This window comes from Halichoeres trimaculatus, unplaced genomic scaffold, assembly GCF_033239565.1.
Source record: "Halichoeres trimaculatus isolate MK-OKI-2021-1 unplaced genomic scaffold, fHalTri1.1 fHalTri1_scaffold_3, whole genome shotgun sequence".
NCBI lineage: Eukaryota > Metazoa > Chordata > Actinopteri > Labriformes > Labridae > Halichoeres > Halichoeres trimaculatus.
In genome coordinates this window covers 19,016,386-19,033,988 of record NW_027437181.1, presented here as the reverse complement: position 1 = coordinate 19,033,988, position 17,603 = coordinate 19,016,386, and the positions used below count along the sequence as shown (strand labels likewise).

The window sequence follows — 17,603 nt, the reverse complement described above, 5'->3', positions numbered from 1 at the left end:
GATGGGACTGGATTGTATCTTGTCTTGGGGTTGGGTCTTTGTTAATAATATAACATAGTTTACAGCCCAAACCTGCTCCCATTGTGAAGCATCTTGAAATAACATTAGTCATGAATTGGTGTTGTATAAATAAGAATCACTTGATGAATTGAGTGACTGATGAAAACTTGTTCCCTAGTTGAACCACAGCAGTCTCACACATCTACAACTCGCCCATCTCTATACAATAGCTCTCTGTGATTTTTGTGTCCCAGTGGCTCATGATTTTAAAATATTCACATCTTACACATCCTAAATTTGAATGTGAATACATCTCAGCAGCCATCATGTGAGTTTGAAAAACAGCCAAAGAGATACGCTGTGGTTTTCATAGCAGAGTTCTTCTTCCATAGCAGACTGGACATGTGAAGCAAGTATCACAGGCTGGGTGATGATGCAAATAAAATGAAGATTTTTTTTTATTGCTCTCTTGTAAGAACCAGGTTCATTTCCCTCTTCAAAGCAGGTGTAGGTGCCAAATTCAGCTTCAAAAAATAAGTATATGGGATGTAGAAAATGTGAGAATCAAGGTCAGCCTGTGAGTGGAGCATCCTGATGCAGACTATGAGTGAGTTCAGCTCATCATTGTTGTAATTGGATGAAAGCTCCAGCTGTCTTTTTGATTGAAATATGCCTTTGGCAAACTTTGAGAACAGGAGCAGCTAAGGTCAGTGATGTCCAGTCTTAAAGGGACCGCATGAATTCATCCACATAATGCAAGATGTTATCCACTGTCACATACTGACAGGAGTGTGCTCAGAAAATAAACAATCAGCTTTTAAATACAGGAACACGGAAGTATTGCAGATGAGATTTCACGTGGTTTATCAATCCCTTGCCTAAAGATGGAATTAAATACTGATTCATTACTGAACTAAGAATGACTCACTCACAAAGGTATTGCATTACAGGCTGTTTAAGATTTGAGCTTGCACTGCAGTATCAAAAGAATCACATGACTTCTGCTACTATCCCTGCCTATTAAAATGTATGTAAGACATGTCATGAAACATGTTTCGATTTCAGTCAGAACCATGTCCTTCCCTCACCTTATCATCGAGCTTCTTGGCACAGAAGGAGAGCTCCAAATATCCGTTGTTCCCAGATATTTCTTCAGCATGAACCTGAAAGATAATGGGAATATTTTGGCGTTAATATTCTGACATGGTGAAGTATACTTAGGTTGTCACTACATTACATTATTTACAGATACTCCCTCACATGCAGTAGTACTGTCCTTTTAAATTTCATAAATGCCCAGGGGTAAGAAAATAGAAGAGCTGTCACTTTGACATTGATACTCCCTCTCCCAAAAAAGATTCAAGAAAACTCTTTACACAAACATCAGCCTTTATCTGTCATGTATCTCTATTCAAGACTTACAGTCAACAAAAGCAATTAACAGAGCAAGTTTTATTCAAAGTCAAACAAACCTTTCTGCCTGCTAGTCCAAAATTAATTTTTATAGCAATCAGTGGCACTTTGGTGAGCAGTTACCAAAGTGAAGTAGCTTTTACTTAACACTGAATGGCTCCCATTAAAACGGGTCTAAGTACAGAACTCCATTAGTTGCAAACCATCAAGCCCCTGCTGCTAAGGCTTATTGTCTCAGTTTGAGTTTTTATCTTTTTTCTGTATAAGATACAATCTCCTGTTCATACTTGTGTGTTTATCAAAAAGAGAAGGGGTAGAATTGCCATTTTTAACGAGCAGCTAGCACAGCCTGCCACTCAGGCTAGGCTGTCTAGCTCTCTCACACTTTGCTCTCTCTATTTGAACTGACAGAAATGTACATCAGACTGCCAGACCTGCAGCTGTAGAGTGAGCGCGGCCAGAGTCTGACAAGGCTTGACAGTGATGATCGACAAAACACTAAACTTGTACTTTTTATCTGTGGACTTGCTCTGACAGGTACCAAGTGAGAAGGAGAACATTTGTAGAAAGTATGGACTGGGGTTGTGTGTTTCTTTCTCTGACCCTGTAATCTCTTATACTTCCATCAGTTTTTTTCCATATAACAGAATGTTTTGTAGGGGATGTGGGTTTCAAAGATGGTGCCAGAAGCTTCTAAAGCTCATATACTAAAAATTAGGGCTGCACGATTATCGCAATCGCAATCGCAATCGCAATCGCAATCGCAATCGCAATCGCAATCGCAATCGCAATCGCAATGTCAGCACATGCAATTCAGATTTTTCTCCATGATAACCAAGCAAATCTGTAGACTCATCATGACACAAGCTTTTTTATTAAATCGCAAGCACAATCGCAATATTTTCCACCTAATCGCAAATCGCACCTTTTCCCCAAATCGTGCAGCTCTACTAAAAATTCTAAGAAGAGATAGCTTTCAATTGGTTACTATTTGTTTCAAGAAATTAGATGGTGACACAAGGATGATAATTACCATCTTAAGACCTGAGCTCTTGCCAGGTGTGCAATTCTTAGTTAACCTTGCCATTTGGGATCAGTAAGACCTAGTAAGTACAATAGCTAAACTTGGTCATAGTACAGGAAGTTTGATTATTTGTGTTACGAGTTCTCTATCAGTTTTTTTGTTAGTAGTGGTATCATACTTAAATACATTGTATTTTTAATCACTAAAATGGGTGTAATGTCACCAAAAGATGATGTGGGCAGTGTCCCTAAATGTGGCCAATTGGTCAAAATTTTAAATAATTTAGTATCATGGGTCTGGGTGGCAGAAATGTAATGTCAACATATGTGGACGCTGGGTCTTAAGAGGTTAAAACAACAAAAATGATGATGGTCATGATGTTGATAATGATGATGATGATGAAGACAATGATACTGGGGATAATAAAGAGGATATTAATAGTGACAGTGGCACGGTGTTGATGATGATCAAGATGGTTATCATGATGATGATGTAATAACTTTTGAGGTGTATACGCTGATCCTTTGTGTGACAGAAAACTCAGTAAAGGTGACTGAACATGAGAAAAAGAAAGTAAAGCTAACAAGTTGATAACAAAAAAAGTAATGTGATGGTAGTAATAAAATAGTCACCATGAAAAAAAGTTGACAGAGTTCATGAGGATCAAGATGACGATGATGATAAGGTTGACGATAAGAATGATGGTGATAAAAGTGGTGATAATAACAAGGTTGATGATGATACTGATTCAAATTATGATGATGATGTTAAAGTTAGAAGACAATAATTATGATATCAGCGGTGATGATGGTGATGACAAAAGGTGACAGTGCTTTCATGTTTGGATAAAAAAAGACATTTTTTTAATCAAGATAATTTGTATCTTAAAGAATATGGACCGCACAGTTGCACTTTTCCACCTTCAATTGTAAATATCCCAGTATTCTGTAAATATTTCTGATGCACATTTTATCCCAGCCCTTTTCTACACCCACATCTTTTTATTTATCTATTTTTTATTGTCATGTTTATGAGTCATGTTGGTGTCTACCTCTTGTGCTAGAGAAAACAACTGCCGGAGTCAAATTCCTTGTATGTGTTGCATACTTGGCAATAAAAAACGATTCTGATTCTCTCTGATATACAACAATGCTGATGTTAGACACATTGATGATAATGAAAAAATGATAATAAGAACAATGCTGGTGAATTATAATGACAATGCTGATGATGATTGGTATGAAGATAGAGAAGTGAATGATGATAACAATGACAATAAGGTCCATGATGATGCTGAAATTGATGAGGAGAATGATAATGCTGCTGCTGCTGCTGCTGATGGTGATGATGGTGATGATGATGATGATGATGATGGACAAATAGCTGTCACAGTTAAGGTCCAAGGTTGTCATGCTTGGCGTTATAAAACTGAATTCTTCAATCTTGCCAGTCCAGAGTTATCTGGTAGCATTTTTTTACAAGTAGCTTGAATTATCTCAGTGTCCAGATTCATGCTTTGGCTAGCAAAAGAAGCTTGTCATGTTAACACAATTTGAGACAGCCACGTTTATCCAGTGTCAGACATAAAATCTGTATTAAGACAAACTACTTTCTTAGCATGTTTGTCAGTCAACACTTCCCTTCATGCCCTGCATATTTTCATTGACATTGTTATAAAGACATTACAGATGCCACCTCATTCCTGGTTGTGATTCATAATGTTTTCCTCAGTCTCAATTAATCTGCCTTTGTAGCTTTTCCCCCAGATAAACAACAGCACTGTTTACCATCATTTCTTTCTATAATCTTAGAACCAAGCCTGAGGTCTTTGTTGTCCTTAGAACTGAAGCTTGATAGGTTTATTGTGAACACTTAAGAAATGCATTGTGTCCACATTTACTCTCATAAAAATACACAACAAATATACAGTGGCTGCACAATTTGTGTTTCTGCTTGTTTACAGTCTCTTTTGTCCCTTTACTTGCAGCACAGATGTATTTATCAGTATAATACAAAAACATTCACACTCTTTATAAGGGCACAGCAAGCAAAAGAGAAGCAAATGCCACAATATTAAAAATGCAGAAAAACAAACAAAGACATTTTAGTGTCAGCATGTGTGGGTAGCAGCTACATGCTGGATGAGGGTTTTGCATTATGAAGCGCTGAATGATGCACTGAATTCTCTATATTTGCTGAAAGAGAGGATTCAGAGATACCCCTGTGTGAATTCTCACAGCTATCTGGCAGACCTCATAAAAGGTCTTTGCTGTGGGCTCTAACTGGAATAAATTCTGGCAAGAGATGACATGACAGAGATTTCAAATGGATGAGTTTGTCCTTAGCTTTTCCCAGGCAGCACAGAGGTCCTGGGTTCAAATCTCAGGCCAGGTCAGTTCTGTTTGCAGTGATGAGGGGTGAAAAGGTTCCTCCCACTGTCAGTGGGTTTCATTGTTGTGAACAGATGTCCACATCCTGTGCTGTATATTATTACATAGACAACAGCTGTGCCTTTATCATACAGACCAGTTTGGAAAATTTTCATAATGTTGCCTTTGTTGTTTTCTATACGGCTCACCCACTGGCTTGTTAGCTGTCAGATGGTGCTTAATGATCCAACATCACATCTCTTCCTTATGTCAATTATGATGCATGCATCATTTCTTAGAGATTCAATTGCTCTTCTCGGTGTACTTGCATGCTTAGCCGAGCTGGCACAGCATGCTGCCAAAATTGACACTATGGTACACAAAAAGTACTTATATAAGATTTCTACTTTTGACAACCATCGATACAACAAAATGCATCTTACTCAAAAATGCCTGACAGTGACAAGATACAGGCCTGGGAAAGGTATTGAAGACAGTTGTCTTTTGGCAAATACCCATTAATTTAACATCCATTACTTTCCTGAGCTTTACTGGCCATTACTGGCTACAGTCCACTTCCCTTATGTCAAGCTATTCAGACAGTTTTATCCACCACAGCAGTAATGTAATGTGCACGATGTAACCTACTGTGATGGTGGATTTGCCCGCGTATTTCCCATACTTCAGCAACAAAGGCTTCATCATCTTCTTTTGGGCCACGATCTGCAAACAAAAAAATAAACACAATGTTGGCCTTGAGACCTCAGCAGTAAGAGCAGGGAACAGGAATCTGAGTCATCAGCACCAGGGATAAGCAACCACCCCTTACTATGCATTTCTATGAAGCATACAGTATCAGGTATATTTATAACCAACATCACAGACAAGGGGGGAGAGTTTGCGAGATTATGTTAGGTAAAACAATTCTATTGAAATGAGCTGACAGAAAAAAAACAACTGATAATAAGACCTTGGCATCTGATTACCTGGCCAAGTGTGCACTCCACCCCACCCAGAAAGTCGTCATCTCGGGTCCCAATGCTGTGGGTGCCATGGATGTCATAGACTTCAAACCGCAGCTTCTGGACCTCCTCAAAGTAATAGTCCAAAGAGAAAACCTTGGCAAAGACTGGATGCAAGTTGCTCTTGATCACCTCTGTCCTGTCAAGCTGAGGGGAAACAATGTATGACATACCAACATTTCAAATGAAAGCAATACTGAGCCTTAAAGAGGAGCAAGCTTTTATTTGACCAAATGATAGCACTTCTACAGAGTATAGTGTCATTTCACAGAGAGATCACATCGAAAAAGATTTAAAAGAAAATGTATCTGTCTTTTTCATAGAGCACTCGGGTATTTCGAAGGGCAAATGTTATTTTGTTCTGTCAAGAGGATGATATGGGGGAAGATTGGAAGTCTCGGATGTTTAATCTCAGTGCTCATGTGTGTCTTTCAGTAGCTGACAGGAAAAAGCTGACCTCTCTGAAGCCCATCTGCTCATCATGTAGGATTTAGCTCCCACATAGATCCATAGACGTGTACACATGGCATAATTTACCATAAAGACAGACTGTGATCCAAATAAAGTCTGCATGGGTTATTTTTATCAGTGAAAAAAAAAGTATAATGCACGCTTCATTTTCATTAGAATTTTTTGAACTCATTTGTTGTCAATGCATATGTTTAGACTCAAACTCAGCTGAAAAAACTTATATAACTTATATAAAAAAGCCTGGAACTGATCCATGGAAAAAATAGAGATTATATTTAAACCAATGGACTTTAATGTCACATCTAAAATTGTCTTTATCCAAAACATAGCCAAATACTAATTTTCCCATCACAGTGACTAAATTCAACTTCTACTTTACAGCTTTTCAGCAGTCTCATTCTAAAACATTTATATAGACTGGGAGTAAAAACAACAGAGCAAAAGAAATCAACATAAATAAAAAATAAGATAAACAATACAAATACATAGAATATGTTCAAATATATTTATGTGAACACACTTTTATGCAACCCATGGGCTCTATTTACTAAGTTTATAGGCTTAAAGTAATTAACTTTATCTGATTTGGGGTCTGATTGTTCTAAGTTTAAAAGACTTAAGGGGAATATTGGAAAAAAAAACTGTTACTGCTGGCTTTGTTGGCGCGCTGTGAGTCTTTCTCTAAAGCTGCTTCTTCTGCTTTTTTTCTCAAAATTCGAACCATTTCTTTTCTTTTTCTTTTTTTCAATAAAAAATTCTCAACTTCTTTCAATGACAGCAAAGTTTGGGCCTTATCATCTGCACATTTTTTGAGCATGCTGTAAAAACTACTCTATCCCGGCATCAGGGGTTGACACCACTCTATTCTCCTAAAATGTATTATTTAGTTTGCTGTTCTGGTGGCTGGCACTTATTGCATAGGCTGCTCCAAACCTACAATAGGTGTTTGCATGAGATATTGTGGGGTGAATGCTATAAAAGCTAATTAACACCATTTCATCAAACCGTTCAGTGACCCCTTGTTCCCTTTGAGCTGGGGCATCTTTCATCATCCTAAAAGAAAGCGCCTCCTGTCAGAAAAGAGATGTTTCATCACTGGATAAAAGTGATTCAATTGATCTGCTGAGAGTGCTCTGTCTAATGGCACAAGTTTACCCAAACTTCGCCAGGAACACTTCTCTCACCTGTAAACAAGCATCTTCATTATCTTCTACTCAAATTATAATTACTTCCTCACAGGTAATCACAGAATAAAAGCTATCTTTGTTTATGTTATTTTGGGTTGTTTAATTCTTCATTCATGCTGTTGCTTGTTTGTATGCTGAGGATGGACGTCTGCCCAAAACATTCATGCATGAATAAACATTTTAATTGGGCTGCTGTCCTGCTCCTGTTGTTTTCAATTTTGCTTTTAAGCATTCAGCACAACAGGGTTGAAAGTGTTGAGTCGTTATCCATTTTTTTTGCCTTTTAATCAATATGCAAGTCAAATTTTGGTTTGGGAAATTAATACGCACGTCACGTTTGGATGTCTTTGAACAAAGAGATAAACATTACAGGGTTGAAAAGGACCAGACTTAGACCCTGTCATGGTTCTGGATAGATAACCAGTCTAGTTTGAGCCTCTGCCTATTTTTTCTCTCTTTGAAATGTGTAACAAAAAAATGGAATACAAATAATTGCTCTGCGTTTTTTTTTTGTTATGGAAAAAATCACAAAGAAGGTAAAGAACCTCCATCTTGAATCAGCTTCCTCAGCTTCATTCATTCCCATCTCTCATTATTGTCTTTGCTTGCCTTCTCCTCCACTCTTTGTGCCATCTGGATGGACAGATTTAGGATGAGTCTGAAGAGTCTGTTTGTCGATGAAAGCTTATCAGAGCAAGGGAGAAAAGGTGGTGCTAAAGTCTGTGACGCCTGTGTGTTGGTGTGGGGCCAGAACCATAGAGTTTCCTGACATGAAAACTGAAGCTTTCTGTCATTAGTTCTGACAGGTATTTACTGCTTTATCTGCCACAGGGAGCCCCTGAGATAGTTTTAAATAAACTCATTATGATTGAAGCACACTGAGTCCAATTTAAATAAAAAGAGAAAACTGTTGTTGGATTAAAACATTTCATTCATATTCTTTCTGCCTTTACCCTCAGAAGAGATCAGGAGGTGAGATAAGGCAAGAAGACATAAAGCATTTCAACAAATAGCAGAGAGGCCGTACAGTGAGAGCTTAGAACAGAGGAAGGGCCGGCCGTGAAATGAGTGGGCTAAGCCTCTTACTCAGTTATTGACGTAAGTAAACAATTTGCACAAGCAACGGTGTATTCCAGTGCTGAGGGAATTGACAGTGGAGGATTTGAAAACTTGTGTACACTGTCAGTACTGTCAAGACTGAGATAGAGAGATACAGGCAGAGTGGAGCAAGAAGTTAACATCTTTGACTTATTTCAAAGTAGTAGTGATTTGATTTTAAATCACAGCTAAAATTCCTGAAATCTGAGTATTTCTCACAAAGCTCCAGAAACTGTCTTCAAACTGAGCGATGTGAGTGAGGATTTATTTCATAACAGTTTGAAAAGCTTGCTCAAAAACAGCTTCTTTTCCTGTTCAGACCTCTCTTCAAGTCTGCGTGGGCGTGGCAGACGCATATTGATTGACACCTCGCTGCCTCTGCACACAACAATAGTGCAAGTGACAATCAGCACTTACAGTCCTAGACAGTATGTTTGAGTTCTCTGACTGAGAATCAGAAGAGCAGAAGCTCTGTCATCTGAAAACGGTTTCTCTATCTGAACGTTTGGAAAAATATTCACTCTCCCAGGTATTGTCAGGAATCAGTATACACTTGTCCTGTTAGCTGAGATGCCCAGAATTGCTCCCATACTAAATCAACGTGCTGCAGCTTTAATTTGAACTTTTTTGTTTCAGATTTAAACTTCCCCTGAAAAGCTCTGAAAACATATGTCAACAGAGACCGATCAACAATGCTCTAAACTAAGCTATGGCATTCAAAAGCAGACAACCATGATTGACACACAACAGTCGCAATCATCAATTCTTGGCTTAATGGAGATGTAAATATTGGGTTAAATCAATCAAAGAGCTGTCATTTGACTTTTTGCTGTGATTGTGTGCCAAATGAATTGCGTATTGTCTTACATCCATAAATATCTGAGGATGACCATAGCCAGTTAGAACTGAATAGCATTTAGAAACATTGTTTTACAGTTCTTCTCCATTGGTTTGGCTCATTTATTCAAACAGAAATTACATTCGCAAGATAACATGGACAAACCTCCAAACTACTCAGCAACTGTTCACAACATAATTGAATTTCTCATTCATTTCATCAAATTGCAAATGCCCTTGTTCATTTTTGCAAATGACAAAGTGCAGGTAAACAAAAGTTAGCACAGTTTTCAAGTTAACAGATCTTGTTGATCTAAATTGATTGTTGGCTCTCAGTCCAATGGTTGTTCTGTCCAAAACATGGCAGCATCATTTCATTGTATAAGTCATCAAATGCACAAAAGTCTGTCCAATTGTCAAAATTAGTCAACAACATGATACCACGAATACCATATTTGAATCTCTTGGAACATTTCATAAATTGATTAATTGACAGTCAGGTGAAACTAGAACTTGACTAACAAGGAGTTACTCCAGTCTTTTTCATGTGTCTACTGAATGTCCATTTATAGCGTCCACAGCACTTTGGGATAAGAAATGAGCCACACCAATGGAGAAAAACTCTAATATATTCCACACAGTCCACAGGTCATTTATTTATTTATTTATTTCAATGTCTTTTGTTTACCCTGTCTTCTTATTACATGTGTCCACATCACAACAATTTTCACCGGATGAAGTAAAGTCATGCTTCATTAATGTTGGCTCATCCTGACAAGACTTAAAGTGCCTCAGTAATACTCTATAGTCATGGCTCTTTTCCAGCTGAGTCACGTGCAGTCTGGTCACCTGTTGGTCTTTGTCTTTCAGAATTATTTCTTATTCATTAAAATGTTGGTAGCTAGATAATTAGTGGTACAGAAACTCTGTGTTTTAGTTGCTGATGGATAAAATGGTATGTGTTATTTTGAAGTAAAATTTTCGCACAGAAAAACTGCATATATTTTGATAGTTTGTGACTAGTGGCATCAAAAACACACTGTGTACATCAAAATTGTATTGTAAAGTTCAGTTTTTTACATCACCCTTACACCCTCCAGAAAACCCCTGAGGAGCCAGGACACTTGCGAAGAGAAAAACACAGGACCTGATGCTTAATATTTGATAGATAGATAGATAGATAGATAGATAGATAGATAGATAGATAGATAGATAGATAGATAGATAGATAGATAGATAGATAGATAGATAGATAGATAGATAGATAGATAGATAGATAGATAGATAGATAGATAATGCACACACTCTAGATAGACCCTCTGACATCATTACATGTGTAAGCTTCGGTGAGCAGAGCTGAAAATAGCCTCTCATATATGCTACATTGAACCCAGGTCAGTCTTCTCATGTAACAAGCTACTTACAACTGGGAAAAATCCATAACTGCTGTGTCCTCCACACCATCAGCTGAGTGCCTCTATCATCACATGCTACAAAAAAAGGTGTCTCCTTGTTTCACATTCATACAACCCAAACACAACACTGAGCTTCTTTAATACATGGCTCTTTCCCTGGCAGGAATCAAGCAGGATTGTACTGTTAATCATTACCTCCCATGTTAATAAAGCAGCAGGTTTTTTTTTGGATGAATGGTTGCAGGGAAATAAGTCGAGATAATTAGATATTTGCTGCCACATTTGAACAAATCCTCCACTTAATGGAGACCTGTGCTTTGGCGCTCCCTCATGAACTAAACGGCTTAATTAACAGGGAAGTGAGAGACCTGCTGCCTGCGCTCCAGATCATCTTGGGACCCATCCAAGAAAGTAAACATTTACAGCTGGAACCAAAATCTACACACTTCATTTTATCAGCCTGGTGTTTGTCCAAGCTTGAAGACCAACAGAGTTAAATACAGCAAAACAACTGAAATCATTAAAAGCAGACAGCAAAAAAGGGACAGATAAATGTGGTTTTATCAAGCAGTAACCTCAGGTCTAAATATTTGAAGCCTATGAAGTGCTTACACTGCAGTTCTGCAAGAGTTCACTGAGGCTAACTTTGGAAACAACAAAGACTGCAAGAACACGTTCAAGAAAGCTACGTTTTATAGCAGAAATAAAAGTGTATTATAAAGTCAATTGATTTTATCCCTGATGTCTTCCTTTAAAAAAAAAAGAAAAAAAAAGAAAAAACAGTTTCAGGTTAACCAAAACATTAACAGATTGATGTGATTGAAACAATGTAGAACCCCTCACATTTCCAGAAACAACAGCTTAATCTTGAAACCTTAGCTTTTTCAGGTTTCTGTGATAATAGATTATGGTGAGAGGATTCAAAGAATGGAGCTTCCCCATGGTATTGCTGTGCAAACATTGAGAAAACCTGTGCTCCTGTATAATTAGTCATAACTATTAACATATTAAATAATTTGGTTAAAGACTAAGACAGAGAGATAAATAAAAGATGGTGCATTCGTTCTTTAAAGATGCTGTGGCCCACAGTTTTGGCCCCATTGGGTACAAGTAGCATTTGACTGACTGAAGAATAAAAAAGAGGAGGCTCACCTCTGTCCACTGGCCGTTGGTCTGTACCATGAGTATGACACAAGGGTCTGACTTGTTCAGTGTGTCTCGGTCCAGCAGAGCTTTGCAAGACACTCGCAGCTCCACTTTGGAGACACAGGTAGCCGGGCCGCTGAGGCTGGTCGCAGGGGAGGTGGCCTCTTGAACGTCATTCATCCTGGCTCAGGGCAAGAGGAGCTGCCAACCAGCGGAGCAGTGTGAGCGGAACGAGGATGTTGGTGGTAGCTCCGAGGGGATGTGTAAATTTAGCTGTGGGTTGAGGGAGCTTGGTAAAGATGTGGCACGCTCACAGGAGACAGGCTCTTTGGAATTGATGACAACACACCAAAAAAGGAGAGAGATTCCTGTTAAGTCCCAGGGGAGTGAAGCAAACTCAAGCTGTTATTACTGTCTGTCTGAGATATCCCCTGGTGAGGAGGATCATCTCATCCCGGTAATAAGAGACATGAGATGAAGGGGGGTTTGTGCTTTAAGACGACTGGATCAGGCCACTAAAAACATTCAATAGAGATGGTCAAATCTGGTGTTACACTTTTGTATTCTACAAGGAAAAAAGGAAGAAGTCTTTGGACTTACACTTGATAGATGTATAGAAACGTGGATCTTTCAGTCACTATCCCAATAATGATATTTTAGCCCTGCTGGGAAAAATAATGTGTAGAAAACTATTCCATTTGGGGTGGTATTTTCTCTCTTTTCGGCAGATAAGTAGTAGCCACTACAATACAAGTGTGTCTTTTTACCCAGAGTAGAAAATAAATCAAAGAAAATGACATCGTTTTTTTTTAAGCTGTGAAGTGTATCCACCCTGCTGAAGTGTCCTTTGGCAAAGGGTTTCTAGGCTCCCCAAAGTGTTTAAAAGGGGAAGTAAGTATGAAGGCAGTTGGGTGGAGAGTGGGTGGTGTGTTGAATTTCTCCACTAGCTTCTATTTTGAACTCTGAGTGTCGCATTCTGAAGAGGAAGAGACAAATGGACAGGCACGCTGTGCGTTTGGCTTTCAGCACCGTGGACAGCGCCCGCGGTTTGCTCAGCAGCTGCGGGTCTGGAGACCAGATGTGACCCAAAAGCATCAATCTCACATGTAACTGACTCGTTGCTCTAAATACATTTACACTCGGGGGTTTTTATACACGAGCCATGTAAAAGTTGTTCAATAAAAAAAAAAAAAAGAAACAGAAAAAAAAAAACACCTGACTGTGGAGCAACACGTCCGCGAAAGAGCGAAAAGCTGCTAGTTTCATACTTGTACTGAAAAAAAGCGATACAGGAAATTCCCGGAACTGTTTAATTCAGCACATTCGATAAATCCTACCGTAGATACGTAAATCCAGAAATCTGACATAAGTATTAGGTATAACTCGACAGGAAACCCGTCTTACTGAAAATAAAGGTACTTTGACAGCATCGTTTGTCATTGACAATTTGCGCTGAATCCTCGTCAAAAACAATGAAACAAAACACTCAACTCTGCTGACAGTCAAGTTTAAAACCAGAAACTCACTTCCTACCTGTGGTTGTTCCTTACTCTCAGACACACTTGTTTAATCCTCTTCCATAACAACACACTGCTTGATTCTCTTTTTTTCCTCCACAGAAACTCATTGGTTAGGCTGCTGAGGAGGGAGTCGGCTCGGCGTGAAGAAATGGGGAGTGGAGAGTCCAGCTGCTGATGTAAGGATGGAGGGGAGGTTTTAGCTGGGACTCGATTACTGAGAGTTCGACTCAAAAATCGAGTCAGGAGTGGAAAAAAAAAACAATACTAGACCATAGACATGCAATATAAGGACAAATATTGGGGACATTCAAGTCATGGTTATGCTCATCAGGAATAAAAAATATATAAACTTAAAATAATAATACTGTAAAATGTGCTCAAACCTCAGACATGTACTCTTTTACTGAAGTACATTTGAAGGTAATCTCACTGGATCAATAATCCTCTGCAGCCTCAGTTAATGGGTTTTATGATGTGTTTAAACTGATAAATCAATCTAACATTGATCATAGTGTGCTGATATCGCCCACTTCTTTTTTGGCTTAGTGAGAATACTGATATTGACTTTTGCAAAAATTCTTATCAACAAAGTGCAGAGACGATCAAGTCTTTACAGGTGATTACTTGATATATCACTATACCCACTCAACGCCTAAGTCATGTGTAAAATGCACCATTTTTTTTTTTTTTAATGTGACACATAAGTTCCACCTGCTTAATCAAATCTGTGTGGAAAAGGCTTAGATCATTGATAAAATGATCTTGTACTGCATCATACATGGCTGTTTTGTAAGTGAAAACGATCATTTGAGCTCATACAGACTTTATCCGCAGGTCCCCACACCTCATTAAAAACTCATAAAAACTCGTAGGACTCTTATGAAACAGGGGCACAAAGGACCGATCTTCCAGCAGCAGCCCATCAAAAACTAAATCTCCATGTGGGAGCTCCAGACCACTGAGAACTTGACTTTCTGCTTTCCTTAATTAAAAACATACATGCATGTACAATGTATATGTCCATACACTTTAGCATAATGTCACCCGCATCAGCATGACCATGATCTGATTCATTGTGTAGGTTTTCCAGTCATTCAACAGCTCTGTATGTTATATAATGCATTGTTTAAACACGTTTTTGCTTGAGTCTTTTCACAGCCCGCCCACCAATGTATTATTTCCATGAATGTATTTCCAGACGTTGCATAAGGTTTATAGATTTGAGATTGCCCCGACAAAACAGCAGCTCTTTACAAAAAGAAAAAACAGAATTTAAAGCTTTGAAAGACAAGCTGCTCACAGTGCAGGTGAAGTTAATTTGAGAAATTTGGGTTCATCAAAACGCACTTTCAGTCAGTAACTAAAAGCTTTGGTTTAACAGTTTAAAAGCAACATTTGAGGTGAGCTGCTAGTTATGGAGCACTCTTACAATAGAAACTTAGAGGCTTTTGTAAGATTTTCTTCCTGAAGGCTTTGAAATTTCAAGACTGTGAAGTGTCCTTCAGACAGAAAGGACGTTTTTTTTCCATTAAAGCTTTGCAGCATTACAACTTTGGCTTTGATTTGAAGAGGACATGGCTGACTCTTTGAGAGTTCAAACCCTCCAGAGCTTCCAGCAGGTTACATGAGGTGTGCTGAAAACAGGCAGGTAATATTCTAACAGCATGAAAAAATGCCTGGAAAAAACACTTGGCTACCTCTTTTGTAATTATCTGCCTTGTCAAGCTGAGCAGCAAAATTGTCCCTTGTTAGTGAAACCAAAGTGACAAACCCATGCTGCCTAACATGGACTATAGCTGCTTTTGACACCACCTCATGTCAGCGCTTTCCTGCAGATTTGCCCCTACAGTCTCTTATTCTCCTAGATTCAGAGATGCTGTGCTTTTGGCCTCACACCTGAGCCTGATTATGCCACAGCTTGGAACAGCAGCCATCTGCCACTGCTGCCGCTCAAATACGCTCAACACCTCACTGGATGCTTTTACACATCTATCTACACAAAGCCTTTACACTCACATTCACTGTTGGCCTTAGTGACACTGACCAAACGGCATGGCTGCACACAAATAACCCTAATAACAAGATCTCTTACATTGCACTCACCTTTTCAGTCAAACATGCTCTGCTGTGTTTGTGTAATATCATCCATGGTGTTCCACCAGCAGCTCCCAGGAGAAGAGGTATTTTTGTACCCAAGTAGGTTTTTATGCACACCATTGATCCTTTAGTCTTTACTATCGGTGTTTGGTAGCCATATCAGCTCTATTAGTAGCAATCAATTGCTCTGCTTGTGCTTTAGCTCTTCTTCAAAGCTAACTAAGGTGAAACTTTATCTCTTTGTATCTCCTCTACCATGATAACATTTGCCTTACTGACCCACTTATACTGTCAGTCACACATCAGTTTCCTTTTACATTGGGAACATGATACGCATAGGACACTGTCAAATCCATGCAAACAATAGTTCTACTTGAATAGAAATTAATGTCCCTGCAGCGGTCAAAAACCGACATCCTGTAGTTCACTCTGCACAAAATGACAGCAGAACTTTGTTTTAATTTTTTGGACACGTGAACCTTGAGTGTGATGAGCCCAAAGAAACAAAGAAAGAAGTATGCAAAACACCCTGTTGTGTTTGTTTCATGGCTTCACTTCCTTTTGGATGCGGTAGGTTTAGGTTTTGGTGTGGTAGGTATATACAGAGAAAATCAAAGGAAAGAAGAAATATCTGCACAACATTCAGGTGAGTGTGGTGTAATTGCAAATATACACACATTTTAAAGAACTTTACCTAGACTTGTAGCACCCTTGTAAGCAGTAGCGACACTGGGAGAAAGAAGTTTAAAAGTTTAATTTTAAAAAACTCTCTTTTAGCACTATACAATGTAGACAGATGAAGTGCACACTAGTTTCATCACCAATACTTGACTGATTAACCACTCAAAAGAATCAGTTAATAAAACACCACAAAGTAGCGATGATGCCTAAATTTAACAAACACAATAATAGTTATTTAAAAAAGGAGAGGACAATCTCCTTAAACTCAAAGAGCTACCACAAAAACGTGTGCGGTTTCAGCATGATGAAAGACTCAATCGATGACTTTCAATCCGTCAATGAGCAGTCACTTGACAAATCGTCTCAGCTCTGGGTCAATCTCTGTTAAATACACTGACCTTATTAACACCGTCACTCCCTCTCCTGTTATAACTGATAAATGCGGCTAACCACGGGACAAATAAAATTCACATCTCTGGTTTACTTTGACAGCACTTCTTCTTTTGACTTTTTTAGAGTTGGTAAGAGAAAATGTTTCTTTAATTTGTGTATCCTGATACATTTGTTTATGTAGGTCACTGTGTAGTATCTCATCTTGTGAAAATCAGAACCATCCATCTGAGTTCACATTCCAGCCATATCAATTGCCTCTGGACCAAAATGACTCGAAGGTCCACTCACCTCCATTAACTGAATTATTTATCTGCATTCAGACAGTTGGAACCCTGACAGACACCTAAGGAGACACAGACAAGGACATTTTGGTCTCACCTCATCCTGAGGCGCTCAGTCTGATGGTATATGAGAAACAGACTTTCACATGATAGTGAACATTCAAGTCCACATAGGTGATATCAGCCTCTTTCGACGGTGGTAAGTTTTTATCACTTCAATTCATTACAAGAACACAAAACCTGACATGAACCATACTCAAGAACTACTCAGACTTTCAGTTGTCATAGCAATGTTATCCATATTATTTGTTTTGGTTCATGTCTCGCAGCACACAAACCTCTGAATGAAGAGTGTTTTAACCAACCCCTAGCTGTCCCAAAAGCAGATCTGAGAACAAGGTGTCCCACTGGGATCAGATTTTCATCTTTCTTCCCACCTCATAACCTTGTGTTGCCTCTGGGGTTGCTATTGACCTCCATTGTTGCTACCTGATTATTCCAACATAAGATGCTGTAAAGGTCATCATTTATTCAAACAAAAGAAGACCCTAAGGTAGTTTGGAGATTCTGGCTGAATTACACTCTTTATTTAGAGAATAATATTCTGGATAAATGAGCTGTTGGAATGAACACAAGGTTTTTTCCACAC

General features: G+C 38.7%; 1 protein-coding gene across 3 annotated transcripts in view; it reads right to left on the bottom strand.

Moving 5' to 3' along the window:
* Window positions 1-13,670, bottom strand: part of cpne7 (copine VII) — a 38,108-nt gene extending 24,438 nt beyond the window's left edge. Inside the window, exons 1-5 of one of the 3 annotated variants that reach the window (XM_074665980.1) lie at window positions 13,516-13,670; window positions 11,989-12,308; window positions 5,793-5,975; window positions 5,455-5,529; window positions 1,089-1,163 (exon numbers count right to left, since the gene is read on the bottom strand). In XM_074665980.1, the coding sequence (XP_074522081.1) occupies window positions 1,089-1,163; window positions 5,455-5,529; window positions 5,793-5,975; window positions 11,989-12,162 (507 nt within the window). In that variant the 5' untranslated portion in view covers window positions 12,163-12,308; window positions 13,516-13,670. Of the gene's footprint in view, window positions 1-1,088; window positions 1,164-5,454; window positions 5,530-5,792; window positions 5,976-11,988; window positions 12,309-13,508 lie in introns of all 3 variants that reach the window. The other 2 variants (XM_074665981.1, XM_074665982.1) reach the window with 2 other exon arrangements.
* Window positions 13,671-17,603: the final 3,933 nt, after the last annotated feature.